We start from the raw sequence: 27,794 nt of genomic DNA on the forward strand, positions 1-27,794 counted from the left end.
CCATAATGGCTTTTAATAAGACATCATGATTTGTTGCAAGTGAACAAAAATTTCATCCCATCACCCATGCCTACCTTGATTTTCCATTCATTCCCCACACTAAGTAATCCTATTCTTGGAGTTGTAACCACTTTCCCATCTGCTAGATTTTATTAATGAGTTGTTAGATAGTGGTCCACTTTGAGCCAGAGCTTGATCCTGTGGCATCTCTGTTTCAACAATTAAGTCTTATTTAAATCTAAAAAAAAAGGTCTATAAATACTTATTTCTTTCAAAATGTCATTTCCTTTATTAGTATATGCTGGGAAGAACAGATTGCCCAAGCATGTCTGTGATATAAAACTGATTTTACCTCTACTATAAAAGCTCAACTTTCATTTAAATCTGGAGGCAAAACAAGAAGCAGCATGAATGGGGTGAAGGATATTTAAAATCCCTGGAGTTTTGAAAGGGAGAATGCTTTGATGTTCAACTCGAATCACCATAGATACCCTATAGACCAACGGCCGAACATTCCAGTAAAACTGAATGTGGACTGGAGGATGGAACAGAGGGGAGGCCCAGCTCACCAAGCATATCCAGCCCGAGAATCTAAATACAAGCTCAGGTGAAAAAGCTAGTTTCCCTCAGCAAAGCCACAGGCATTTCTGTGACAAAGTAAAGACACTAGACAGGAAGTAGGATCTTGACCGCTCACCAGAAGCCAAACAGGAGTATGGCAGCCTACAATTTAGAAATGTACATCAAAATCTTTAAAACGCATGTAAATGCACCCAAAGCTATTTCTATGACTGTACTCTAAGGACATAATTGGACCCCTGCACAAAGAGTATGCAACATGGATGTTCACGGTATTTTTTTATAACGATAAAAACTAGAATTCTTACTGTCCATCAGCAGGGAATTGAATATATAAATTATGGTACATCACAGTCCATCCATTAACATGGATTACTATGGAGTTATGACTTAGAGTGATATAGGCCTATGTACAATGTCATATACGTATAACTGAATCACTTTGCTGTACACCTGAAACTAACACAACATTGTAGATCAACTATGCTCCAATAAAATTTAAAATGAGAAAAGCTTCAAGCTCTACCGACAGCAAATGATAAACACCATTATCATCTCATTTATATGGGGAATCTAAAAAACAAACAAAGAAACACAAATAAACCAAGCTCATGGATATAGAGAACAGACCGGTGGTTGCCTGAGGTGGGGGGGGGGGGGCAAAAAAGGTGAAGGACATCAAAAGGTACAAACTTCCTGTTACAAAATAAGTCATGGGGATGTAATATACAGCATGGGGGCTATAGCTCATAACACTGTATTGCATATTTGAAAGTAGCTTAGGAGAGTGGATCTTGAAGGTTCTCATCACAGAAAAATATTTTTTATAACTATGGATGATGACGGATGTTAACTAGACTTATTGTGGTGATCGTTTTGCAATATACATTATGTTTAGTATCTGAAACTATCAATGTTATATATCACTTATACCTCAATTAAAAAAATAAAAAACCTTCAAGCTCCACCAAATCAGCTTTCCCTTGATGGTCACGATATTTATTTATCAAAAAAAAAAAAAGGCATCCTTAGGTATCTTCTCCCACATATTCTACAGTTCATATCCATCCTCCCACCCAAAAAGGCACAGGACTGTCCAGACACTTTTCAATATTTTTTATTGTTTGACAGGCATTTACAACGTTCCATTCATAGACCTAAAAACATAAAAATAGACCTTCTTTCAGCTTATAAAAGAAATATATAAGAACTTTTGACATAGACACATCATGACCTTATGTACAAGAGACAATGGCACCCTCTCCAAGCACCAGACTTTCCAGCATTTTCAGACAAACCCGTTGCACTGGGACTGGTAAATGGGACTATTAGAAGCCTCTGCTTCAGTTTTCCACCCAGACACAATCGAACTGGAGATGAAATGGAACAATGCAGTGATACGAAGGGTACAGAAATCATTCTAAAGCTCTTTAAGAAAATCAGAAGATATAGCAAAAATTTAATAGAATAAAACTCTCAAAAGATCAAGCTCAAAGCCCTGGAAACCCGAAAGGGGAGGGATACAGGGTGGGAAAGCAGGTAAAGCAAGCAGGGGCACAAGAGCATGATGTTCTGAACTCTCTATTGTCTGGAAATATAAAGTCATAACTGATTTTTATAAAATATAATTCCTAAAGCTACTATAAAATTCAGGTCTTTAAAGTACCTACTGATGTGTCAAACATCAAATAGATATTTTCCCCAAAAAGAAAGTTTTCATATTATTTAAACCTTTCTTAGGAAGTGGACATTGTGAAATGGGAAAAAAAAAAGCTATCAACCTTTTTTTTAAAAAAAGAAAAAATTGAAAGTGCTTTAACTTGTTTTTGTTCTTCCTATTTGGAAATCTGTTTAGAACATTAGCTTTTTTAGCATGTTTACCCTGTTTTGTTGGCATGAAGAAGGTGTTAAACCCAAGACATGTTTTTGAAGAGGTGGTTTTGTTAAACGGTTTGGTTATGGACTGTCAGGGAAGAAGTAGGTAATCTATGGATGAAGATGCAACTATGATGGGAAAACCAATGATCACCATGGCAACCCCATGAGGAGGAGTCTCCCCTCCCCCGCCATGTGCAACAGACACACACATTGCCCATCCCGGTGTCATGTTTAATCCAACCAAGCTCCCATCTCAAATAGAGATTCAAACATTTAAATTAAAAAACAAAACGAAACAAAAAAACCAAAGCTGCTTCTTGGGAAAAAAGTTTCTCCTAAGCATCTTGTTGGCCTTTCATATATAAATATAAAATCACCACACCTCACTCTCTCTGTAAAAGGTAAAATCCTCATTTTTTAAACTCAGAGTTACACTAACACTGTGTAAAAGTCTCATCTGTTTGTGCCCCCTGCATCTCAGGTAAAATACAAAAAATAGTGTTTTTTTTTCTTTCAAGTGATAAATTTGGATCTCTTTCCAAGGAGTTTGGCATCTTTATAATTCTATGCAAAACTAGAACTTCCGAACACCGACATCGAGTAAGACCAGCCATAGACCTAAACAGAAGAGGAAAAGAAAAAAAGAAAAAAAAAAAAAAAGGCTCAAGGAAACATAAATCTCCACCTTCTCCTCACACATTCTTAAAATACACAGATATTCTCAGACATTTACGAGGGAAAGGAGTAAGAACACTGCAAGCTGTACAGTTGCTTTGTTTCCCCAACTAGGAGATGGCTCCTGGATTGATTTCAGATAGAATCTTTAATTATTTTTTCGTGTGCTACCCTTTAAACTAATCTGTAGTACATACTTCAACTCCTGGGGTAATTTGCTTTCCAGTGCTATAGAATTTTTTTTTTTTTTTAATTCTTTAGGCCCTGATTAATTGAGAATAAATAAAAGCCCTTGGTGATATAGAGAGATAGGACTCAAGCTGATTTGGGCTTCTTGAACAATTCTTTCCGATGTTGTTAGAAACGATAAAGTTGGGTGGCTACATGGCTTCAGAACAAAGTCAGCTGCCAAAACCGTCTGTGCAAGAGTGCGACTTAAAGGGAACATTCTCCCCCTCGCGAGTCCGGGAGGGGGGTGGAGTAGGGGGCGGGGCGGGAGACGTATCTACAAGGACTGTCTCTACCGGGGAACGTGACAGTCAGATCTCAGTGTTCAGCTTCCTGGAGGGGGCAAAGTCTTCTCGCCTAACCCAAATAACCTCCTCGCTCGTGCTCTCCGGGCCTCCGTTGATGCCCGACAGGGCGGCTTGCTTCTTGAGCTGCGTCATGCGGGATGCGTGACTATCCAGGGGCTTCTGGCCTCTCTCCCGCTGACTGATGGAGGCGGCCTGAAGCCGCTCCTGCAGGTCTCTGTCCGCCGCGGCGCCCTTCACGGACTCACAGAACTCATCATCGTCACTGAGGATGTCTGTCTCCTTGATGTCATCCTGCTCCTCATACTGAGCAAGATCAAACTGTTCCTCTACCCAGCGGTCAGTGTCCCCGCCACCGGGGGGCTGCTGGGACTCTTTCTCCGGGCTGCTGGCGGAGATGGCATCAGAATCAATGGTAAACCTGTTTCGGGCCAGTCGCCGCCTCCTCCTCCCAAGAGACTTGCTTGGGGCGGACACTGTGCACACACACAAAAATATAAAAATAAAACGCCCACATGCTTTACGTGCGATGAAAATCCAGAAAGCAAATACAAGAAAAGGAAAGGAAAGACTACACGATATGCATTCAGGACCTGGATGTCGTTTGGGGCTTAAAGTCCGCATTTCACCAGTCTGTCTTGGGGTCTTTACCTTGCACAGGTGTCTGGACTTGGAGGATGTTACAGCCATCGACGGAAGGGCAAGGAGTGGGGGCAGCTGGGGGCGGCATATGGGTGGGTTGTAGGTTATGGGGGAAAGGAGATTCAACTCCCTCTGGAATAATTTCTCTACCCTGTGCACCTGGGAGACAGGGAGTGCACATTCTTGCTGCTGTCGAGGGCACCACTGATGTTGGGATTAATTAGCGCCCTCAGTTCTGACCACGGCCCATGTCACAGTGCTCTGGGAATCTCCCGGGGCTGTCCTAGAGTCATTTAGCTGGAATAAATCTTTAGTAAGGATGGGGGAGGCCTCTAGAGTTTCACTGTCTTTGTAGAAATCACCATGATATATCAGGGAGGGAAAAACACTGGTCCAAGTTATATTGCTTTCGGGAAAACTGAATGTAACATTTCTCGAGGATCTGCAGGTACCTTAAGGGCACAGCATTGTTTTTGGAGAAGCTACAGAAAGAGTGAGTCTCAGAGATATTAAGTCCTCTTCTGACAAAGCCCCATGTGAACCTGAGGCTAAAGCGAATGTGAGCCTTAGTCCCTCCTGTCTCTGTTCTGTGTATCCCCAATTTCTCTTCTACAAAGCCATTAAACTACCAGTGCCAGAGTGGAGGGAGAAATAAATAATCCAACACCCAAGCAGCTGATTAACAAAGTGCTAGATAAAGTGACTAAGAGTTAAGAAAAACAAATCTTTGAATTCATTCTTTCACCCTACTGCCCTCTAGGAAGCCAGTATTATTGAAAACAAACAAAAGACACCACCCAATCAAGCAAACAATCTCACACACACACACACACACACACACACACACACACACACACACACACACGACACATGGAAATGCTGCCACTTCTCCCTCGATACTGAAATGTACCATGGGCTTTCCAGTGGGAGGCAGGACTAGACACCACTTAGGAGCTACTTTCCTGAAATCTAAGCCTGAAAAACCATTAAACTGCTTCAGTGCTGCTAGAAGTAAGGTGACTATTCGTAATTACCACCAAATGCAGCCTTGACTTCAAATACAGCAGGTACAAGGTCAGTGAGCTGGACAGTGGTCTAAACTGGCACCCGCTCTGACCATCCTCTGTCTCAGTTCCTTGTGCTTCCATCATCATTCCTGAGTATTCTAGCATCTTAAAGCATGGAGTAAATAGACACCACTCTCACTCAAGGAGGGGAATGAAAATCATTTCCAGGAAAAATGGAAAAAAGAAAGAATTAAAAAAAACAAACAAACTACTACTACTACTATTACTCCACTGGAAAGAAGCAGGAATTACTGTTCAATTTTATCTCAGTATCACCAGAGTGGAGCCTGGCTCTCTCCAATCACTCTATTAGAATTACCTCAATTCCCAATTGGGATATTGGAAATATTTGTCAATGATGTGCAGGTTTAAGTATTTAGGAGTAAAGTATGCTAATGTCTATTCTAGAAATGTGTCAAAAGTAAGATGGTTGATGGATGACAGATGAATAAATATGTGACAATGAAAATATAAAAAATATTACTGACAGTAGGTATGAATGTATACAATTCTTCCATTTGTTCTATAGGCCCGAAAATTTTCATAAGAAAATGTTGGAAAAACAAAAAAATGTGTCGTTAGGTTATTGGCAGACATAAAGTGCTTTTAGACTAAGGGAGACTGGCTATTTGCCTTTACTGAGCAAAAAGAGAAATAAACTAGCTGGGTATTCATGACAATGCATAATGAAGCGTAAGAATAACCCAGCCAGCCTTACGGGGTTCCAGGGGACAATCTTTGATTTGAGTATTTCCACTGTTCACTATTAAGACTGATTAGCTAGTGCTGTGCTGACCCACTCCAACACCATTTTAAAATCATCTAATTTGAAGATCCTGACGATAGTGAGGCGATTCAAAAGCAGAGTGATAAAGACTTTCTTCAGCCAAAAATGAGCCATCAGGCAAAAAATCTTCCTATCAGCCAAAGCCAACAGGCTCTGACATCAAGGCTCTCTCTCTTGATATTCAAGATGATGGGGTAGGTTGTAGCAACTTTGTTTTCTTCCCCGGGGGATCTCAGCAGGAAAACTTATGAGTGTCCTACAGACTAAAAATGCTTAGTTTCAAAGTGAATGCAGCTCTGACTTTAGGTTCATTGATTAACAACCGAAACCTGACCAATGACAGGTGGGGTTTCCTGAGGTTGGCACACATATTCCCAATCCTAATTAAATATATGTGGCAAGTAAAAGGAACAAATGAGACAATTCCAAGGTGAAATTCTCTGCTGTGAGCTCTAAAGGGATGAGAAAGCTTTTTACATGAGGACTCCATGAGAAATTGTGGGTAGGGAAGTATGCAAGACACTGGTGAGCCCAGAAGAGTACTGGGGGTTCACCATACCAGGTTTTCAGTAAACACTTATCAACTGATTGGAGAATAGATATAAGATAACTAGCCCCTTAACATTAAAGTACTTAAAGAGTATAATACACTCTGTCAGGGTTATGTCTATGAAAACCTTCAACCATTCACAGTACCATACCTGCCTCTTCAACACAACTGAGAACAGGCCGAAAATTCTTTAGAACAGAGATCAGAAGCCTTTCTGGCAAATGCAAAGGAAGCCTCTTTTATTGGAATCTTCCCTGCAAAATTCTGGACTGCCTCTTAAGAAAGGAGTGATAAAAAATGTTAATGTCTTGATGTCATTAATACCTAAGTGTTATGAAAATATCTTTCTTCCTAGATAGACTTTAATGCCATTTACAGGTAGTAGTATTGATCTTTACTGCTTCAAGGTGGTAGAATAAGTCCTAAAAGAATATTTACCCTGGGACCACTTGAACTCCAGATTCCTCTTTTCTAATAGCAGCTCAAGGCTTCCCCAAATGAACGTGGAAGCTAAAAATAAAGTTGCAGGCCCAAGGTGAGGGTAAAAATCTGATGGGTCATCTGGTCTACCACACACTGACTCCTTACTGAGAACAGGCATGGCTGTGTTTCTCGAGGACAAAGCCACCATGTTCTCAGAATGGTGGGCTGTAACTTTGCTGAGACATCACACACTGCTTTTTGCTGGACAAAGCTGGCTGTCATGCAAAGCAGCAACTCTCATTCGGCAAGCGGGCTAAGACAGCCCCTCCAGAAAGAGAACGCGCTCACTTCCCAGCTTGGCAAATGAGAGGGAAGCTCACCAGCCAGAAGGAGGAGGGCAGCGAAGGGAAAGCTTGAGGGAGGGCAAGAGGCTTAAACCAAGGGAGGGAGGCAAGGGCCGGGAACCTCACACCAGGGAAGAATGTACTCCAGCGTTAGCCCCCGCAAGGCCACGTCTAAGTCTTGCTCAATGAGGACGTCAGTTCTACAGTGGAGTGGGGATGACAGGGATCTTGAACGTCTGAATCCCCACAGTACCTGCCCTGCTCATGGCTGGCCTGGCCCCTTTCAGCGCACACAATCGCTTTCCTCCAAAAGGGACATATTGCTGGGATGAGGGAAGGCTTTCGGTCTTCAGGAGCTGTCTTCTATGCTTATCACGCAGGATGGAATGCACAGCCTTCAAGAAATCCTTTCTGCTCTCTGGGGAGCTATGAAAAGAAGATTTACACCTGTTAGGGAAACAGCACTTAACACATGATGGAACTTCTGATGTTATCAGGTGCAGCCAAACAAATATCCCTGAGGACCAAAGGTTAAAGACTGAGGCCGTGACTCCATTTTCACTGCCGAGCAGCAGTGTTTTCATCGCTGGAGATAAAGAACACGTATTCCTTTCCCTTTATGCTTTGTGATTCATCTCCTGCAGCCAATTTGGGACCGAGCAGCCCATAAATGAATAGATTGATGGAGAGATGGATTTTGCACCACAAAGTTGCCAGATTCTGCTCTTGGTACTTAAGGCAGAGCCTTTCATTCTAAAATGTTTCACAGACAAAGGAACCACAAGATTCTCGCTGCTCTGCAGCGCACTTGGAGACTGATGTCCCAACATCCTTAGTTTCCTCTGAGTTGGATATCAATGCCTGTTAAATATCAACACCTTCCATGACACACTTCAACATGTAAATGTTAAAGTTACATTGTTAAGAACTGGAAAATCTTCCCAACTTCCAATCTGCACGATAAAAAAAGTGCTTCTTACTTAAGTTAGTTATTTTTCTTGTAAAGTTCTTAATAGTTTTACCCAGGCAAGTTTTAGCTGGGTAATGAATGAATGAATGAATATGGCATCTCTATGGGCGGGCTCATTGGACCCTGTGGATTTATCAACAAAGTCGCAAGCAGACTAGCCTAAACAGACTGTAAAGATGGTGCTAAACCACATGTAGATTACCTGAAAAAAATTTCACTTCTAGATCCAACAGCTTCCTGGGATCTGGGGATTTATTGATCCCTGTCACCCAACACCCAACAAAGAGGCAATGAAGAAACACAAAACATGGGCTTTGAAGTCAAACCCCCTGAGTTTGAACTCAGTATTCATTTGCTATAAGGTTTTAGCAAAGTACCCTCCGTGAGGCTTGGCGCCCCACTTGTAAGATGGAATAACAGTACCTCAGTCTGACTAAGTGAAATAATGCATGTAGGGTGCTGAGCATAGTTTATGCTTGGTAAATGTGCCTTCTCACTGTATCAGTAGCCACGTTATAAAATATTACTAACAACCATAAAATATTGATTCTGTTGAGTTTTTATTGTGTGCGTGGGCAACACATAGTACACTACCCACAGTGTGGGGTATTGGGTAAGTACTGAATAAATTACTAAGCACCTATGATAAAATTAAAGCATCATGGAGTACAGATCATATTTAAAGCCAAATGTATCAGAATGCTGGCTGTTGGTACCATCCAGCCTGGTGTCTTTAGGCCAAAAAGAGAGAGAGAGAGAATTGGCTGCACTTGAGAAACGTACCTTTCTCAAATTCTTAATGACAGAGCCCGAAAAGCAGGAAGATGAGGAGGAGGAGCGGGGATGGTGAAAGGAGCGAAAGAAGAAGAAGTAGTAAGTGGAAGCCCACATCATAAGTTCAGCTTCCACTCCAGATCCGTAGGTGGACCTGAGTCACTTGAGCCAGCCTCCCTAGGCTGAAGTTTCCCTACACAATGAGGAATCCCAGGAACACCGCACACACCCTCACCTCCTCCCAGGTGACTCTCCATCTGCTGTACCTCAGAGATGTTACGGTATAAATGATGCACCCAAACACCAAAACAAAACACGAGACAACCATGTCCTTCTAACCCACCAAATGTACATATAGGAAGAAAGCCCTCGTTTGAATGTCAAATATATATGTGAAAATTCCGATTTCCTTTTAGAAAGATATTAACCAGGTTACTGTCTACATTCTGATAAAATTAGTTTACTTTATCTAATTACTGTTACTTGGTAAGTGTTAAATACTTTCTCAAGCACACAAGAAAAAGAATGTAGCTTCTAGGGATGCACAGGCTGGTCTGCAGAACGCAGAGGGGTTGGGGACACCAAGCACTGTCACATTCCTTCCCTCTGGGCACCTCCCACACTTCACGGCTCCAGGCTCACCTGCAGCACAGGTGGAAGACCCTCTCTGGCCTCCCTTCAGACTCCGATTTTACGTGGACAATTTCACACACAGCATTTGCTTCTGCATCTAGGGAAATTAAAACAAGGATGAATGAGAGGATGTTTCAAAGAGATTTATGTGCATTTTTACAAAAGCATTTCCCATGCTTTGGTGTAGGATTAAATAGAGCAGAGCCACATATGACCAAAGAAACTTCATTCCTATCCCGTGATCTCAAGAGACAAAATGATTGAGAACTTAATGGGCGTGAAGAAAAAGAATGCTTGGAAAATTACCAGTTGCTAAAATCTCCTTCTGGATGGTCTAAAAGGATAATCAGTCAATCATATTGCTGGAAAAACTGACCCTTTTAGCTGCACAGCCCGTTTGGCTGAACTATTTTAATTAAGTGATTAGTTGTTTTGGCAACAGCCGACTAGACAGAGCCCAAGATTCCAGTGCTGATTTCATCAGGCTAGTGATATAAAGAGGCAGGCCCCTGCCATCTGCAGCACAGCCTTCCCCCGAGCGACTGGGCCTAGTGCCCTGGACAAGCATGTCCTGGGAACGAATGGGGCTCCTCTTTCTCAGCCTGCCCACAGCACCCAAACCTGAAGGAAGCCAGAATGGTACACGGAGAAAGTGAGAAACAGTTCTATTTAGAAACAACTTCTAAGTCTTTCAGTGCCTGAATATCACATTATTAGTGTTTATGAAAGAAACAATTCACTGCAGACCTGAAGACTGCACATTGTGAAGTCTCATCCTTACCTAATGGTTCAAAACCCTAGTTACAAACCCTCATCGTGCCCACATTATTTAACCAACCAGGACCCATATGCAGAGAGTTTCATAGGTTTTCCCAAACGAAGATGAAATCTAGAAATTTCCATCTTCTGATTCTCATATCCACTGGAATTTATTTCATACCAAGAGATGTGTTGGCTAGTCTTTGTAAGTCCATTGAAATAAACTTTTATCTTGATTTTAAACTTGATTTGAATGAAAAACCGAGGGTGGGAACGGAATATCATCTTCACAAAGATGGCTCTGTTTTCCAAACTTAAAATTCTTCAAGTATTTAGTCCTCAATGAAGGCAAAATTCCCGGCTAAGGAGCCTTTGTGGTTTGTTATGAGCATACGCTTTCCTATTGATAAACCAGGCACAAGGACACATATGAACTAGATAATTCACAATCTAAGATTGCAGAGTAAGACAATGCTAGTGTTTAAGTGCCCAAACCTCAAAATATTATTATAGCTGTTTGCAGACCTATGATTTATAGGGGCCTGAAAAAATTCATGTGTAAATCAATTTTTCCAAATCAAATCAAAGCTAAAAAGGCACGAGGGTCCTCTGGGCCAGCAGGTTAGACAGAAACCTTCTTAAGGCAAATAATCAGCCCCAATACATTTGCCAGACGTGGTTTCTGCATTTGAGGTTTCCTCCTGCAATGCATAACAACTGAGAAGGAAGTGGCATCTAGTTTAACTTGGGTGGGTAACTGGAGGTTTCCCAAATACTGCAGAAGGTTTTTCCTCATGACACTGGACTAGGAAAGAGGTGGTTCTATAAGGGTTAGAGCCAATTTTATGTCGCATGGAGGTGACAAGTGAAAACGGGGAGAAAATGAGTGACACCAACTGGACATGAAGAACCTATCGCTCATGCTAGATGCCAGAAACACAAAAGAGAAATACAGATCCACTGTGTACCTGCGGAGGTCCACTTCCATGGCCCCTCTTACAACCAGAAAGCTGTACCTGCTGTCCAAATGGGACGGGAATAGGGGTGTCCCGAGAGTGTCCACTTGACCCCAAAGCTGCTTCTTCTCGGGTGTGCCCGGGAGAACCATTGCTGATTGCTCCTCCCCTAAAACAGCCTCAGATTAAGCCCTGGATGGGGCCTCGGAGTCATAGCAATATTGCTATTCTTAGTCAATACCGTGCTGACATTCACTTCTCATGCGCTAAAGCATCAACTAATCATCTTAGCAAGCACTTTCCTCACTACCTAACAACTTGCTTCACGGCTACCTGGGTCACAGAAAAAGAACTGACATTTCATGCTGATACAAAGATAAAGATTTGTAATGCTTCAGGAAGAAAGAATGTATTCAATGGCTTTTTTTGTGCTTTGGGTGGTCTTTTTGGGTCTTCCAGTTAAAAGGCAAGTGAGTTATTTACATGGGCTTTGTCTGCCATGGTCACAAAGATTCTCCCCAGAAGTACAAGACTCATTGCTACTTAGATGTGAGTCACTGTAATATTATTAATATATATAACAGAACGAATAGAATTCCTTGGAACAATCTTAAAGGTACTACCTCCATTCACTTAGTTCATTCATTTAATAAACAGCTGGGTGAACAGGAGGCAATGGAGAGACTGAGAGAAAGGAGACTTAAGCACAGAAGAAAAAAGATGGTAGGGTGGTTAGAACCAAGAGTGTGGATTCAGAAAAACAATTCATACATACACAGAAATATGTACCCAACCTGTTTCAGAGTTTACCTGCACTTGCCAAAGCCCGAACCTGCAAAGCTTCGGTAGGAATCATGTGTCGAAATCGGAAGGGGTCCCAGTCCTCGTAAATTGAAAGCCTGTGAGATCCTACCTGCAGGAAGAGAAGGAACTAGGTGCATGAGAACTCTGTGCTCAGCCCGGACCAGACCCGCACACAACCTTCTAAACCAGTGATGCTGCAGACACAGAGAACAGACTTGTGGTTGCCAAGGGGGAGGGGTATGGGGGAGGGAAGGACTGCGAACTTGGGGTTAGCAGATGTAAACTATTATACAGAGAATGGAGAAGCAACAAGGTCATACTGTAGAGCACAGGGAACTCTATTCAATATCCTGTGATACACCATAATGGCATAGACTGTAACAAAAGGAATGTCTACACGTGTATAACTGAGTCACTTCGCTGTACAGCAGAGACTGGCACAACACTATAAATCAACCGTATTTCAATAAAATAATAAAATTTTAAAAATATGTCATTAAAACAAATAAATAAATTGTTTTAATTTTCAAAAAAAAAAAACCCAACAAGAACAACAACAAAGCAGTGATGCTGGAGCCCCGGGTCACTCCCCCATGTGCACTTTTGTTCACCCAGCAGCAAGCCAGAGGCCACGTGACAAATCTGCTGAGGGTGAGCAAATAAGCTTGCTAACCAAAGTCAGGCAAAAGAGAGACAGAGGAAGAAAGAGAAAAGGGATCCCAAAACAAGCACAGAGGGGCAGGAAGAACAGGGAATGGATAAAAATAGTATTAGGAAGGTAGGTTCTGGCCATGGTAGGCCCAATAGCTATTTACTTTCATGCTCTAAACGTGAGTCTGCCTGCAGGAAGGCAGGATGGGCAATTTCCTTAAGCCCTCAGCAACACTTAAAAAAAAATCCTAAAGCACTCAAAAAAAATCATAAAACACTCACGCCTGACAAAGGTGCAGAATTACAATTACGCAGATACAACTGAGAAACAGTGAGGGAGATCACTTTGAAACTATGGGGTGAAATAAGAAGTCTTACAAGTTTCCTCTTCTGTTTGGAACCATCTTTATACACAAGGACCACAGCAGTTTTGAAGACTGGAAAAACATAAAATGAAGGCAGTTATGGCACATTAAGGGGTTGGGTTTTCCCCTTCACTTCAATAACGTGCGGTAACAAACACTACGGTTATGAAGAGGACAGACAGTCCTCATGAATCAGTTCCCAGTCCACCCTCCACTCACTCAGCACATCTGAGAGATGCAAAAACCTGTTAAGACAAAATTTTCCAGGTCCCAGATAAACAGAGAAAGCCTAAAGAGATGGAAATAAACCCTCCTGCCCCACTGGAAACTTTTGGGTAAAATATATTTTCACTATGGTATTGATTCAGGCTTAGAACTTCAGCTTATACGCGTTTAACAAAAATGCGCTAGCTCAGCAGCCGAAGGAACAATGCAAACATCAATAATAAGAATGTTTAAGGTAATTTATATTTATGCAAATTAAGCTAATATTACACACACACACACAGAGTGTTCCTAATTCAGGAAATGTAATTCATCTTTTTTTGACATCAATAAATAAAAATTAGTTTATGAAGTAGAATGCGATTTTACTTTTTCCAAACAGGATGAATCACAATAAACTATTTAGAAGCAGGGAGTACGTAATGTTATTCTTATATTCTTTGGGGGTGGGAGAAAATACAATGGAGTTATGCATAATCTTCCACAGAATTCCTTAAACAATGCCAAGCACATTCAGCACTCAGTGATTCTGACTCCCCCAGGAGAGGAAAGAAGAACTGGTGTCCAGAATGACAAGGAAGGATGACCCCAGCCCATCCTTGGCTCCCTGTTTCAGGGTCTCCAGCTCCCTTCACACTCTGACCCCAAGGCATAGCAGGGACCCCATTAGTCACATGGCAGCTGGAGGGGGCACACCTGGTGTACCAGACACACAATTACAGGGAATTCTCAGGGACAGGCTCCCCAGGCTCCCAGGCCCTCTGCAGACTAACTAAGAAGGCTACTGGTCTGCCTCGGTTTATCTGCACCATCTAGGATCACAGCGGCGGGGCCAGAGTGGACCTCAGTCTGGGCTATGAGCATTTCCGCCTTGATCCCCCCCCTGATCCGCAGCTGACTGTCACTCCGTTGACTGCGAGTGCCACCCACTGCAGACATGACCTTTTTTTTTTTTTTTTTTTTTTTTTGCGGTACGCGGGCCTCTCACTGTTGTGGCGTCTCCCGTCGCGGAGCACAGGCTCCGGACGCGCAGGCTCAGCGGCCATGGCTCACGGGATCCTCCCAGACCCGGGCACGAACCCGTGTCCCCTGCATCGGCAGGCGGACTCTCAACCACTGCGCCACCAGGGCAGCCCTGCAGACATGGCCTTGACGTCCAAGACACCTGGCTGCCCTGGCCGGTCTAAATCACTCTCTCGATATCCCCAAAGGTGAACATCTAACACCCTTTAAGGCCGAAACCTAAACAAACTATTTCTTTTCTTCTTTTAAAGATGGCGATCGTCAGCCCTGAGTACAAACTAGCCGTCCTGGGAGTAAAACATCAAGGTGCTGGGTGGGCAGCCGGTCAACTTTGTTTTCGGAAGAAAACAGCACTATTTCCTGAGATCAGAGCAACGGAAACAAGACAACCACATGTTAACCCCAAAGCTGCCTTACTTCCCTCACAGCAACTCTTCCTTGTTTCAAAACACATTTCTAAGGCTCTGTTAGTTCTGCTTGCTACTTAAAAATCACACCGAAAAGGCCAAACATGTCACCTTTTAAGGACTGGGAATCCGTAAACAAGCTCATTACGATGACGACGGCCCGCCTTGAGCCAAACACACATACTGCCCCCCCAGACCTCAAAACTGGCATTCTCCTGAACCCTTTCTATCACAGGTTGGCAAACTAGGGCCTGCCTGTTTCCCCACAACCCGCCAATACTAGTGCCCGTTTGTTTACATACTGTCTACAGCTGCGTCTGGCTACTTATGGCCTCTTGGTCTGTGAAGCCTAAAATATTTACCATGTGGCCTTTTACAGAAAAAGTTTGCCAACCTCCTACTTTGTCCCAGTCAAAGGATTTTCTTTTTCTAAATCTGTTTATTTCTAACTATAGGAGATATGTAAAATTCAGGAGACAGGCATGAAAAATCCCAATGTTGAACTCTGGAATGGTTCATCAATAGCCCAGCATCAGAAAGAGGGAGAGAGATGGTTTGGATCATTTCCTTCAGAATCCTACATCCCATAAATGACCTACTCAGAAGCATCAGAAAGCTCCCAGACCTCTCCAAGAAGAAACTGCCATATAAGAAATGCAACTGTTAATGATGGGAGAAACAAAACAAAGCAAAAACAAATAGTATCCCTCCCCCTGCCAAAAATACCCACTACTATCAGAAACCACCAGCATGTCAAAATACCCCACTACTCCTCTGTATATCACATTTAGTCACATGTTTTTCCTTCACATTTATATGCTCCTTTATTATTTTTAATGAAATGGCATCAACAGCTACAGCGGCTCTTTGGAGTCTTTAGGAATATCACTAAGGTATTCAATGAAAGCTGAGTCATCTAATTAGGAAGTCCAATAAATCTTTGCATTAAATACTCTGACTTTAATATCACTAGGATGTTCCATTTGGGAATGCACTGTTCACATCGTAAAAGAAAACAAGAGTTCAGTTAAAGAAGCGGTAAGCAGCAAACCCTCCCTCTTCCTCCCCCAGAAAGATAAGGTAAGGAAGGAGAATGGAAATACCAGACTTCCTTTATACTATGTTCCTGCCCATGAATCTTCTAGTGGGAGGCTAGGAAAAGACACAACCTAAAACAAAAGCATGAACACTGATCACTGATCATGATTAATCGTTTTATACCCAGGAATAACACTGCATGCTGTACAAGCATTTACACACAACAATGAGCCATATTTCCTGAATATGTACAGGGCCCAGTGCCCTAGCCCATAGTTTTTCTCACTCGAAAAGCATTTTACAACACAACCACACGAGATTTCTAATTGCAGCAACTGCATCCATCTGAACCGGCTTATTGGAAAATTAATCATTCACAAAATATCACTACTTTCACCGCTATTAGCCACGATGTGATTGAGAAGCACCTCGCAACTGATCAAGGCATCCAGTGACGCCACAACAGGTGAGGTGAGACTCATGCCCTGAATCCTGGCATCACACAGAGCAACACAGAGCTGGGAAGAGAATAAAAGGACTGGGGAGCCCAGAAACAGAGAGAGTTTTGTCTTGATTTTTCACTTGGTTTATTATTAACTCATTATTTTGAAAAGATACTCAGAGCAGCAGCTTAAAAAAAATCTTTTCCTGCCCATATGTCTATACCTGGGGGAGACGCGAACAGCCATTCCCTCCCTCTTGGTAGCTGGGTGGCCACATTCATGATACTTAGCTGGAAGGTTTAATTTAGTATCTGTGACATGTTGGTGGCCGTAGCAGGAAGACAATGCAGATAACTGTAATTAACTATATTTTAATAAATTGTGTCTTGGAAAAGAAATGTTAATTTACTGCGAAAAATAAGCCAGCCTCCTCATCCCCTCCAAACCTTCTCGTGACACCTACCAAAAGCTGCCAATTCGGGCTCCTTTTTCCACTTTCCCAGCGAGGCCGGCGGGTTTGGCCAGATCACAGTGGTGTGCAAAAGCAGGTCCCCCATGCTCAGATCTGCAACCTGAAATCCAGGGCAAAACTTACTGGGCAATGTTAAAAACACTCAGATATTCATGACACTTTAAAATTCAACAGGCTGGTGTCAATTCAACTTCAAGAAAATAATGTCTCTAAATAATGTCTCTCATTTGGTCAACTTTTTTTCCCTCAGCCTGTTTGCCTATCAGAATTTCAAGAACAAGGTGGCCAAAAGGTACAAATCGGGCCTCTGAAATTCACACGCAGTAAACCCGTCAAAATTGGTGAACGAAATTGGAGAGGGTTTGTGTTCAAATGGAGAGTTCTCTAAGGAGAACAAATGGCTGTCAACAACAAAGATCCAGCCCAGGAAACTGCAGACATTGCCACCCGTGAGTTTAAATCCCTTTGGAGCCAGGGTCTTCTGGGAAGCGGTGGCATCAATTATTTCTTCTTCTTCCGACTCATTTTAAGGAAGATTTCACTTCACTTTAGAAGAGAGAAAAGAAGCCAACTGAGGAGTTGGGAGATTGTTCTTTAAGCCTGTGCAAATGTGAGCTCTGGAAACCATGAGGTCTGGTGTTGCGTCCTCGAAGGTCAAATGCTAAACCATCTCAGATGGACAAGTTCCTCTTCTCCTTGTAGAGACATGATGTTCCTGAGATTCCACTGGTGTCTACACCTCACAATAGTCATGTGTGCCTTTTTCACTGGAGTCCTTGGCCCACTTCCAAGTCTATCAAAATCCCATCCTCCCTCCCACTCAGCATCCTAACCACAGGCGAAAGGATCATCTGGTCTCTCAATGTGCTCCCTGTGCAAACATGTCAGAGAACAAGGCTTTGCAGATATCAGAGTCCACGGTCCGTCCCACTGGGAAACACCATAAATTGTTAGGAGGGTCTCCCTCTAGTACGCCTCCCTGAAGCACCCGCCCACCAGCCTCTCACTTCTGCTCTGCGTCCACAGAAACCAAGCCCGAGTCCTTCTTCCTCAAAGCAGCAATTGGAATATTTGAAAACTTGATGTTGAGCTTCAAGGACAAACGGCTCTGGGTTTTTTTTTTTTTTTTTTTTTGCTGCTTTTGATCTGACTGGGTTTCTAGATACAACAGCTGCCGAGCAGCCCTCCACGGAGCACGGTGCCATTTGACACTGCCCTTCTCAAGCCACCAGGCCAGGCTACAGTGCTGGAGATGGGGCTCCAGCAGTACAGAATACAGTGGTGTTGCTGCCACTATAATGATTGGAATCATTATAATAATTAATAGTTACTCTAATTATTATTGAGCAATATTAGTAGTAGTACCGTCAGTGGTTAAAAACATTAAGCAGTTGTATTACTTTGTACATATTAAGTAACTAGTCAACCAAACACCCAGGAGAGTATCCACTAAGGGAACTATATAGTCTCCACTACCCACGGCCCACACACTACAGCGGAGTGGTATATACGTAAGTCAAATTCCTTGGTACCATTCTGGTCCACAGCCTTAGAGGGAATGTCTTTAAAAGTGATTAAACGCCATATGATCCAACAATCCCACTCCTGGGCATATATCCAGACAAAACTATAATTCAAAAAGATACATGCAACCCTATGTTCACTGCAGTGCTATTTACTGATACAATAGCCAGGACAAAGCAACAACCTAAATGTCCATCAACAGATGAATGGATAAAGAAGATGTGGTACATATATACAATGGAATACTACTCAGCCATAAAAAAGAACAAAACCAATGTCATTTGCAGTAGCATGGATGGAACTAGAGATGATCATACTAACTAAAATAAGTCAGAAAGAGAAAGACAAATACCATATGATACCACCTATATGTGGAATCTAAAATATGACACAAATTAACTTATCTATGAAACAGAAACAGACTCACAGACATAGAGAACAGACTTGTAGTTGCCAAGGGGAGTGGGGGAATGGAGTGGGAGTTTAGGGTTAGCAGATGCAAACTAGTATCTATAGGGTGGATAAACAGCAAGGTCCTACTGTATAGCACAGGGAAATTTATCCAATATCCTGTGATAAACCATAATGGAAAAGAATATTAAAAAAGAATGTACGTGTATAACTGATTCCCTTTGCTGTACAGCAGAAATTAACACAACATTGTAAATCGACTATACTTCAATTTTTAAAAAGTGATTAAAGATCACTGGGGTAGATCATTGCCCAAACTCTACTTCCTCCCTCTATGTATCTGCACCTTCCACCATGTGATTTTCTAGTACTTCCCACTAGACTAGGCTAAGCCCCGAAGTCTTTGGGCTTGGCCATATGAGTTGGGCCGTGGACTTGGTATCAAAAGTTTCCACCAGCCCTCATAAGCTTCTGCCTTCCAGCCATGGAAAGGACATGCTCAAGACAATCACTGCTGCTTCAGCCTGGATCCTAGAACGAAGAGACATGGAACACTCTGAGACCGAAGCTCTGAAGCTCACCAAGACAAGCCAAAGCCCAGCTGACCCACACCCTGTGAGTGAAATACAAGATTTGCTGTAGTGAACACTAAGATTTTTAGTTCTTTGTTACCTGGTAAAAACAGGCTGATACAGTCCCAATGCACATGGTTCCTCTCTTGACAAGTTTCCACACTGTAAATGTAATAAGGGGGTCAGGGCTGCTCCCTCTGGTCAACAGCCTCTCCCCTGGCCTTCCACTGGTCCCCTTCCGAACATCCTATCAAAACTCTGAGACTGAGTTCCGCTAAAAGTCCTCTACCCCAACAAGGACTGGGATGCCTTGCTGAGTCAGGTTTTCTGAGCCCTTCTTTTAAGGGGAAATGCCCTCCTTGGGCTTCTCTTCCTCTGACCTAAGCAAAAGGGATGCTTGCTCTGTGTGGTCCAGTCCAACTCCCTAGAGTTTAACATGGGGTAGGGACTGAAGGTCCGGCTTCATCATAAAATGTTTCTTTGTCCTCTGTGGATATCTGTCTTCAGGGACCTCCTGGGGACAGTTGGCTGGTGATAGCATCAGGTACTCTGTGTCCCTGGAATGTTACCATTTCAGTATAGACCTACCATTCCCAGTAGATACTGATAAATATTCCCATTCCTGTTTACCAACTGTTCACAGTACCAGTCTAGGTTTTTTTTTCTGGATATTGCCATTAAAAGGTTACTCAATGATCAGGAATCACCTTTGTGAAAATCAGGCCATAACTTGTAAATGTCTGCCTCTATCGGCTGTTTCCATGGCTGTTGCGATATACTGTTCGCTGTTAAGTACTGTTGCAGAATTATAACTGATATTGGCACAGAGCATCCTATTTCCCCAGGACCATTCTCCCTGTGGTTTTATTTTTGTGGAATCAAGACCACTCTATCCTTTCCAGTCAGAAGACCATTCTCTTCTATGGAGGAAAAAAAGAGATCAAGTAGATCTGAGTCACTTTCTTTGAGTAATCAATCTGTCTTTGGCTATGATAACTTTGGCCCCTTTTAGGGGCCTATTTCTTTCTTATTGTTCCTATAGTGCTAAGACATAATCTTTCAGTGCTCTCTCTGGCATCTTCTCCAAGCCTTCATTTTTCTGGTCTTCAGACATCCTAATACTGATATAGGACTTTCCTACCCTGTAATACTGGCATATGGTCAAATGTCCCTCCTTCCATCTTTTGCACATTTTTTCTTTCCTAACAAAATCTCTGCTCACAAGAGACTGCTGTGTATAGCACTGTATCTCTTTGCTCCTCGTTGGAAAGATTTCTTACTTGGTTGACAGAATTTTATTTTAAAGGACAGGCAGTCTCACCAAAGCCATATCCCCTTTTATGGTCTCTGACTTTTGAAACGTATTCATCTTTTTTTCTAAAGTCTTTGCAATCTGCTATCCATATCACCTTCTAGTCTTTAGCATAATGGTCCTTTGCTCTCATTAAAATTCAGAAATCAATTCAGAACATAATGAAAAATATAATGAAATACACTGAAATTGTTCATTTCCATGACCCAATAAAATTCACTCCTGTCAAAATGAACTAAACTAAAATACAGGATGGAAGAAGCCTTACCATCTAAAACGTCTGCAGTATTATTCAGTCATCAATAAATGAAGCCAAGCAAACTGCCTGACAATAGGAATTCAGTAAATCATTGTTCAATCACACAATAAAATATTCTACAATAATTTCAAGGATTCTTTTGAATCATTTAAAATAACATGAAAATTAAATAATTCTTTGTTCACTGTAAAAAAATTCAAGGTACAAAATAACTTCCAAAATATTCAAGCATATATAAGGAACTATATTTAATATTCAAGTATATAACATACATAATTTTTAAAAAATGAAAATCAACACCAAAACATCAAGAGGTTTTGCGTTTTGAGATCATAGATAATTTTTCTCCTTGCCTTTCTCTGAGGTTTGCCCTTTTCTTTCATAAACATAGTATGTTTTTCTTACTACAATAGTTTTACAAGAAAATGGGAACTAAATCAAGAGTAGCAGTGTCCATCCTTTCTACACTCTGAAAGATTAAATTATCTGCCTGGTAGACTGAGAACATTCTCATGCTCTGCCTGAAATATCATGTAGAAAAAATAAATTGTATTTTAATGGAAAACTATGCACCACCCTCCTGGGCTATCAGAGTCCAACCCTGTATCTATGTGCCTTTGAACTCCTTTGCCACTCTTTGTAAGGTGTAGGTAACAGCTAAATGTATAAATTCTCTCCAGTCTGGTAGTGACTTCCTCGTGCTGTAGAGAAACCGATTTGTCTCCATTCACAGATCAACTTGACATTTCTTCACTTCATACATATACCTGTGCTATTTTGACTGTCTGGTTCCCTCACATCATCTGAGTAAAATAAATTCCTTCATATGTGTTCACTTGTACATCTCTATGAGATATCATGAATTTACCTTTTTCTGAAAAATCTTTTAATAGTCCAAAACCTTGTTTTGTTTCACTGAGGACATAAACGTGAACCCAGATAATAACCCTTTATACCTCTGAAGATAAGGCTGTTTTTAAGTCTAGACTAAACAACCAAGCCTTACCCCCATTCTCTCCCCACCGCCCCACTGCCTTTCCCTCTCTTTCCAATCACAGCAAGAGAGTTTTTCTTCATAGTTCCCTCCCAGCTTGTCTTTTTTCGTTTTGCAGAAAGCAAAACGAGGACAATATTCCAATCAAATCGTGAGGTACAGAGGCATTGATGAATATCATTGCATATCATATCTGTAATGATATATTGATTCATTTTAGTATTATCAGCATTTTTACTCACATAAGCTCTTCTCAATAACTCAGGCACAACTTAGAGTTCATGCTACGTTTTTCTCAAGTATATCTGTTCCTGTGACTATTTCTCCTAAGGAGATTTTCAGGCAGACTTAAAAAAAAAAGATTCATAGTCATTTGAAACTTTCATTCACTCAACAAGTATTTATTGAGTACCCACTACATGCCGGTTATTATTCTAATCTCTGGGGATATAGCCTTCATTGGTGTTTAGAGAAACAGTCCAAGTTACGGTCATGGAAATTCACTCTCACACTTAACACAGAACAAAACCAGAGGTCCCGAGGGTGAAGGGGTGGCATCAGGACATGTTTCCTATATTAAGAAATAATTCAGCTGAGAAAGAAAATTCACAATGTAGCCTTGCGTAAAGGATAAAAGTTCCACCAACATGGGAATGTAAACTGGTGCAGCCACTATGGAAAACAGTATGGAGGTTTCTTAAAAAACTAAAAATAGAACTACCATATGATCCAGCAGTCCCACTCCTGGGCATATATCTGGAGAAAACTCGAAGTCGAAAAGATACATGCACCCCAATGTTCACTGCAGCACTATTTACAATAGTCAAGACGTGGAAGTAACCTAAATATCCATTGACAGATGAATGGATAAAGAAGATGTGGTATATATACACAATGGAATATTACTTAGCCATAAAAAAGAATGAAATAATGCTATTTGCAGCAACATGGATGGACCTAGAGGTTATCACACTAAGTGAAGTAAGTCTGACAGAGGAAGACAAATATCATATGGTATCACTTATATATGGAATCTAAAAAATGATACAAATGAACTGATTTACAGAACAGAAACAGACTCAGAGACATAGAGAACAAACTTATGGTTACCAGAGGGAAAGTAGGGGGGAGAGAGAGAAATTAGGAGTTTGGGATTAGCAGATACAAACTACTGATATGTAAACTAGATAAACAACAAGGTCTTACTGTATAGCACAGGGAACTATATTTAATGTCCCGTAATAAACTACAATGGAAAAGAATCTGAAAAAGAAGCTGAATTACTTTGCTGTACACCAGAAACTAACACAACACTGTAAATTAATTATACTTTAATTTAAAAAAAGGCTTCACCAACAAAAACACTATCCTTGTAACTCTTTTACTTACAAATAGCACCTTAAAAAGAAACAAACCAACCCAGCTCTATGGATAGGTGTGCTGGGAAGAAGTGGGGGTCCTTACCTCTTTTTTCTCACCAGTCTGTTCAGCAATCAGCTGGTCAAACACAGCCCCAAATTCTTCATGGATTTTCTGCATTTCATTGATATGACTTGCAACCTTATTCATAGTCTTGATGGCCACTAGAAGAAAACAGGTCATGAAATAAATGAAAAGGCTGTTTAAAGACTCTCACGGAGACATGAGCAAGGAGCAGATCTCAGGGGCCCGTGACTCACAGTCCAAGTGGTAGTGTTCCTCGCTTTCCGCGTCCGTCAGAGCAAAAAGCTCCTTCAGCAGAAGCGGGTACTTGAGGATCCTCTGGATGGGCTTGATGAGGTAAGACTCCAGAGTGGACGAGTGCTGCTGCTTCGGGTTCTGGGCATCCAGGAACGCCTTGAAAGCCACATCCATCTTGGCTGGAAGAGTTTAAATACAGGTTGTCTGGGCAGGATGTCGAAATGACTCCCTTCTCACAATTTCACTCACTAATTCCAAGGTGCCTTTTTATAGGACTGAGAGTACAGTGAGTTGTCAGAGGGGGGGAAAGAGGGCTCAGAGGGACACCTGGAAGGGCCTGGCCATCAGATTTATTTGTTTATTTGAGGGGCGGCCCAGTGAGTTCAGGGATAGCAGAGTTTGTAAATCTTATACACATGGATTTTCAGGGGCTGCTGTTTATCGTCCTTGCATTAAGAATGTCTTCTTATTCTGATACTTTGACATCTGAGGCCTTACAGACCCCGGGGAAACTGCCCATGTCGGAGCTAGCCAATTCCTAGATGGTAAAGGACTCACCTGGAAGCGTGCCTTTCACATGCAAGCCAACCAATCCAGAGCCACCTGCCTCCTCCCCTCTTATATGAGGCTTTTACACTCTAGGCGACCATTTCCCCTGCCCCTCCACCCCAGAGCCTGCTGAGATTATTCAAATTACCCAATCCTAAACCTGTTTACCCGGCCTCACACATTCCTTCCTGCAGAAACCACAATAAAGGGTCTTGCCCATGTCTTGCCCCTCACTCGTTCTGCCTCCTGGTGGGCTCTGGTGCTTCCCCTCGTGGCCCTGCGTGGCGTACCACTCCCCCTTCTCTCGGGAACCATGAGTAACAAACTATCTTTCTGAGGGCAATTGTCTCCTGATCTGTTGGCCTCACCATATCTGAATAACACGAAAGCCTACGTTTTAAAACACTCCTTACGCCAGTTTTTCTAATCCTTCAAGCATTTCCTTGCCGGCAGAACCTCTTTTGAGAAAAGGCAGGAAAATAAAAAGCAGCAGCAGTACCTTGCAGCTCTGATAAGTGGAGCAAGGCTGATTCCCTGCAGTGAACGCCTTTTAAGATCTGTTCTATGTTAATTAATTCAGTGCTACCAGCTAGTAGGATTTATTTCAGAGGGACACATACATCTGACCTAAGGTAACTCAGGCAGTACTTTCCTCACCAGCTGGGCTTTTCCCTGTGTCCCAGCTGGGCTGAAAAGCAGCCCTGGGGAGAGCTGTGGGTCCCCAGACAATTATAAAGGTACCGCCAGTGGATAATTAGGAAGACACGACTTATGCCTTCCAGGTGCAAAGAAATGGTGGAGAGAGAGGCTGAAGGGAGGGCAAAGAATGGGAAGAAGAAAGGACAATATATCAAAGTGACTAACTGTAGGCATACATTTTTTTAAGCTTCTGATAAAAATATATTTCCATCTCCAGTGATTAGGAATGTGAGCTAAGGACAGAAGATGTTGTAAAAGGACACCATGAAACTGTAAAGTGATTCTTCTCCCTATCTTTATTCAATTAAGAAAAACAGCAATCATGTGGGGAAGGCCTTGTAAAGACTACAATCTTTTCATTTTGTTTAAGCCCCATTAAGAGGAAATCAGACGCCATGGGTCCAGCCACCAAATCCTTGAAGGGAAAGAAGACTGGGAATGAGGTGACTGAGGAGGAGCCCACGGCCTCGGAAGTGAGCCCAGGCCCAGAGCTGATGCACGCGGAGGCTGCGGCTTCCGCGGACATCCCAAGTCTTGGTCCATGCCCACAGGGGGCCTAGGAATTCCCCCTAAAGTCCTCATATCCCAAAACACGGCCATGTGCGTTTAACCCATCAAGTGTATTTCACATCAGGGCAAAAGAGGGCATGGTTCTCAGCTCCTTGAGCAGTAAAGAGCATCACTCTCATGCAACCTAGATGGGAGTCTGTTAAGAATCATAGGCTTTTTGTCCTCAAAGGGTTCTCTTCATCCTCCTGGCACATTTGGCCATTAGAAAAATGTGGGTCACACCTAATGTTTTAAGGGATGGGTTTGAAGGATTTCCTAATATTTTTCAGGTGCAAAAAATAATGGTTTTGAATTTTAAAAATCTATAGGGGCAGAATTTAATCTAATCAAATGATTAAATATAACACAATTGCTTTAAGAACTCTCATGAGTATATAATTTTACCATAGAGCAAAGTGCTCTAAAACTGTTATTTAAAAACTCTCATAACAGGGGCTTCCCTGGTGGCGCAGTGGTTGAGAGTCCGCCTGCCGATGCAGGGGACGCGGGTTCGTGCCCCGGTCCGGGAAGATCCCACATGCCGCGGAGCGGCTGGGCCCGTGAGCCATGGCCGCTGGGCCTGCGCGTCCGGAGCCTGTGCTCCGCAACGGGAGAGGCCACAACAGTGAGAGGCCCGCGTACCGCCAAAAAAAACAGTGAGAGGCCCGCGTACCGCAAAAAAAAAAAAAAAAAAAAAAAAAAAAAACAAAAAAACTCTCATAACATAGCATTCAGTTAAAGTTTAAAAAGATGCACACACACAGAACTATATGACCAATTCAGCATGTGTAAACCACAGACTAGGTCATATAGCGGGACAATTTCCTTGTCCTACAGCAGGACAAGGAAATTCCCAGGTACCCTTTAAGTTCTTGTGCTGAAGTAGAACTCTTTTGCCTATACTATGACTATCATTAAGTATGTCATTATCTGGGGCAGGATCTTTTGTTGTCCAGAGACCTGTGTTGTTATTAATGTTTATTATAATACGTTTTGAATTAAATCAAGCTAGTTCTCTTTGGCAACAAACATAAATATAAGTAAATTACTTACAAATTCATCAGCTGTTTACATAGCAGCCACAGTAAAGTGTTAAAGAAGAGCAGGCTGATTTCCAGATTCTTTGAAATCGAACTTTCTATTGGTTCTACTGTTTACCAAGGACATGTTTCTCTAATCCTTTAACCTCTCAACAGTCACATGCAGAACTATGGAAGCGAAACAACTTTCTGGAGACTCTCAGAACACCCCCATCATCTTCCTAGAACATTTAGGAACAGCAGCTTGCCAATCTAAAAATTCTATTATTTTCCATGCAAAATATAATTACAGCTGGAATGATTTTTGTAAATAATTGAAACAATTTTAGTAGTGATGGTGGTGACTATTATCACACACCTGAGGACAAAAATAGGTGAGGGGAAAAATGAAATGCCACAAAAAGGTGTATGAAGTGTGGTAGGTTATAACAAAATTAATGAAAAATAGAAATAAAGCAGGGGAATTCTAAACTCCCTACGTTTCCGCATAATTGCAAAACGACTCATCAATTCTGGCCCCAAATAACCGAGTCAAAACGTTAATGGTGAGAAAATTGACACAACTGTTAATTCAAGATAGAATGCATTTCATTTCTCAGTACAGTTGGCCCCCCGTATCTACAGGTTGTATCCACAGGTTCTGCATTGTGAATTCAACTCACCGTGGATAGGATATATCTGGAAAACAAATTCCAGAAAGTTCCAAAAAGCAAAACTTGAATTCGCTGCACACGGACAGCTATTTACACGGCACTTATATTTTATTAGGTATTGTAAGTAATCTAGAGATGATTTAAAGGATACGGGAGGCTGGGCATAGGTTATATGCACACACTACGCATTTTATACAACGGACTTGAGCATCCTCGAATTTTGGTATCCATGGGGTGGGGGGCAGGGTCCTGGAACCAATCCCCCACAGATACCGAGGAACAACTGTACCCTTATTTGTGGCCTGTTGGAACATCCATCTGGCACAGCAATGACTCTTAGATTTCTGTCCAAAAGCCCCCAACCACAGTTGGCCGCACAGATGTGAACTGACAATGAACAGGCCCACCTGCTACCCAGTCCTCCCAGGCCTTACCTTTCACCAGGACCTTGGGGACCTTCGTGTGGCTGGCACAGAAGGCACTGTAGAGCTTGAAGCGATCAGCATAATACAGAAAGGATCCCCCCAGAGAGAACAGCACTTTCTGGATTTAAC

At 42.1% G+C, this 27,794-nt stretch overlaps 1 protein-coding gene across 5 annotated transcripts in view; it reads right to left on the reverse strand.

The window, feature by feature from the left end:
* Positions 1-1,686: 1,686 nt before the first annotated feature.
* TIAM1 (TIAM Rac1 associated GEF 1) overlaps positions 1,687-27,794 on the reverse strand; it is a 212,283-nt gene continuing 186,175 nt past the window's right edge. For 4 of the 5 annotated variants that reach the window (XM_055086392.1, XM_055086391.1, XM_055086393.1 and 1 more), the window contains 9 exons: positions 27,675-27,783; positions 23,750-23,929; positions 23,535-23,653; positions 16,990-17,098; positions 13,308-13,462; positions 12,381-12,483; positions 9,865-9,952; positions 7,732-7,904; positions 1,687-4,141 (listed from right to left, as the gene is read on the reverse strand). In XM_055086392.1, the coding sequence (XP_054942367.1) occupies positions 3,672-4,141; positions 7,732-7,904; positions 9,865-9,952; positions 12,381-12,483; positions 13,308-13,462; positions 16,990-17,098; positions 23,535-23,653; positions 23,750-23,929; positions 27,675-27,783 (1,506 nt within the window). In that variant the 3' untranslated portion in view covers positions 1,687-3,671. The remainder of the gene's footprint in view (positions 4,142-7,731; positions 7,905-9,864; positions 9,953-12,380; positions 12,484-13,307; positions 13,463-16,989; positions 17,099-23,534; positions 23,654-23,749; positions 23,930-27,674; positions 27,784-27,794) is intronic. The other variant, XM_007106413.4, reaches the window with a different exon arrangement.

Source organism: Physeter macrocephalus, chromosome 8, assembly GCF_002837175.3.
Source record: "Physeter macrocephalus isolate SW-GA chromosome 8, ASM283717v5, whole genome shotgun sequence".
In the NCBI taxonomy this organism is placed as follows: Eukaryota; Metazoa; Chordata; class Mammalia; order Artiodactyla; family Physeteridae; genus Physeter; species Physeter macrocephalus.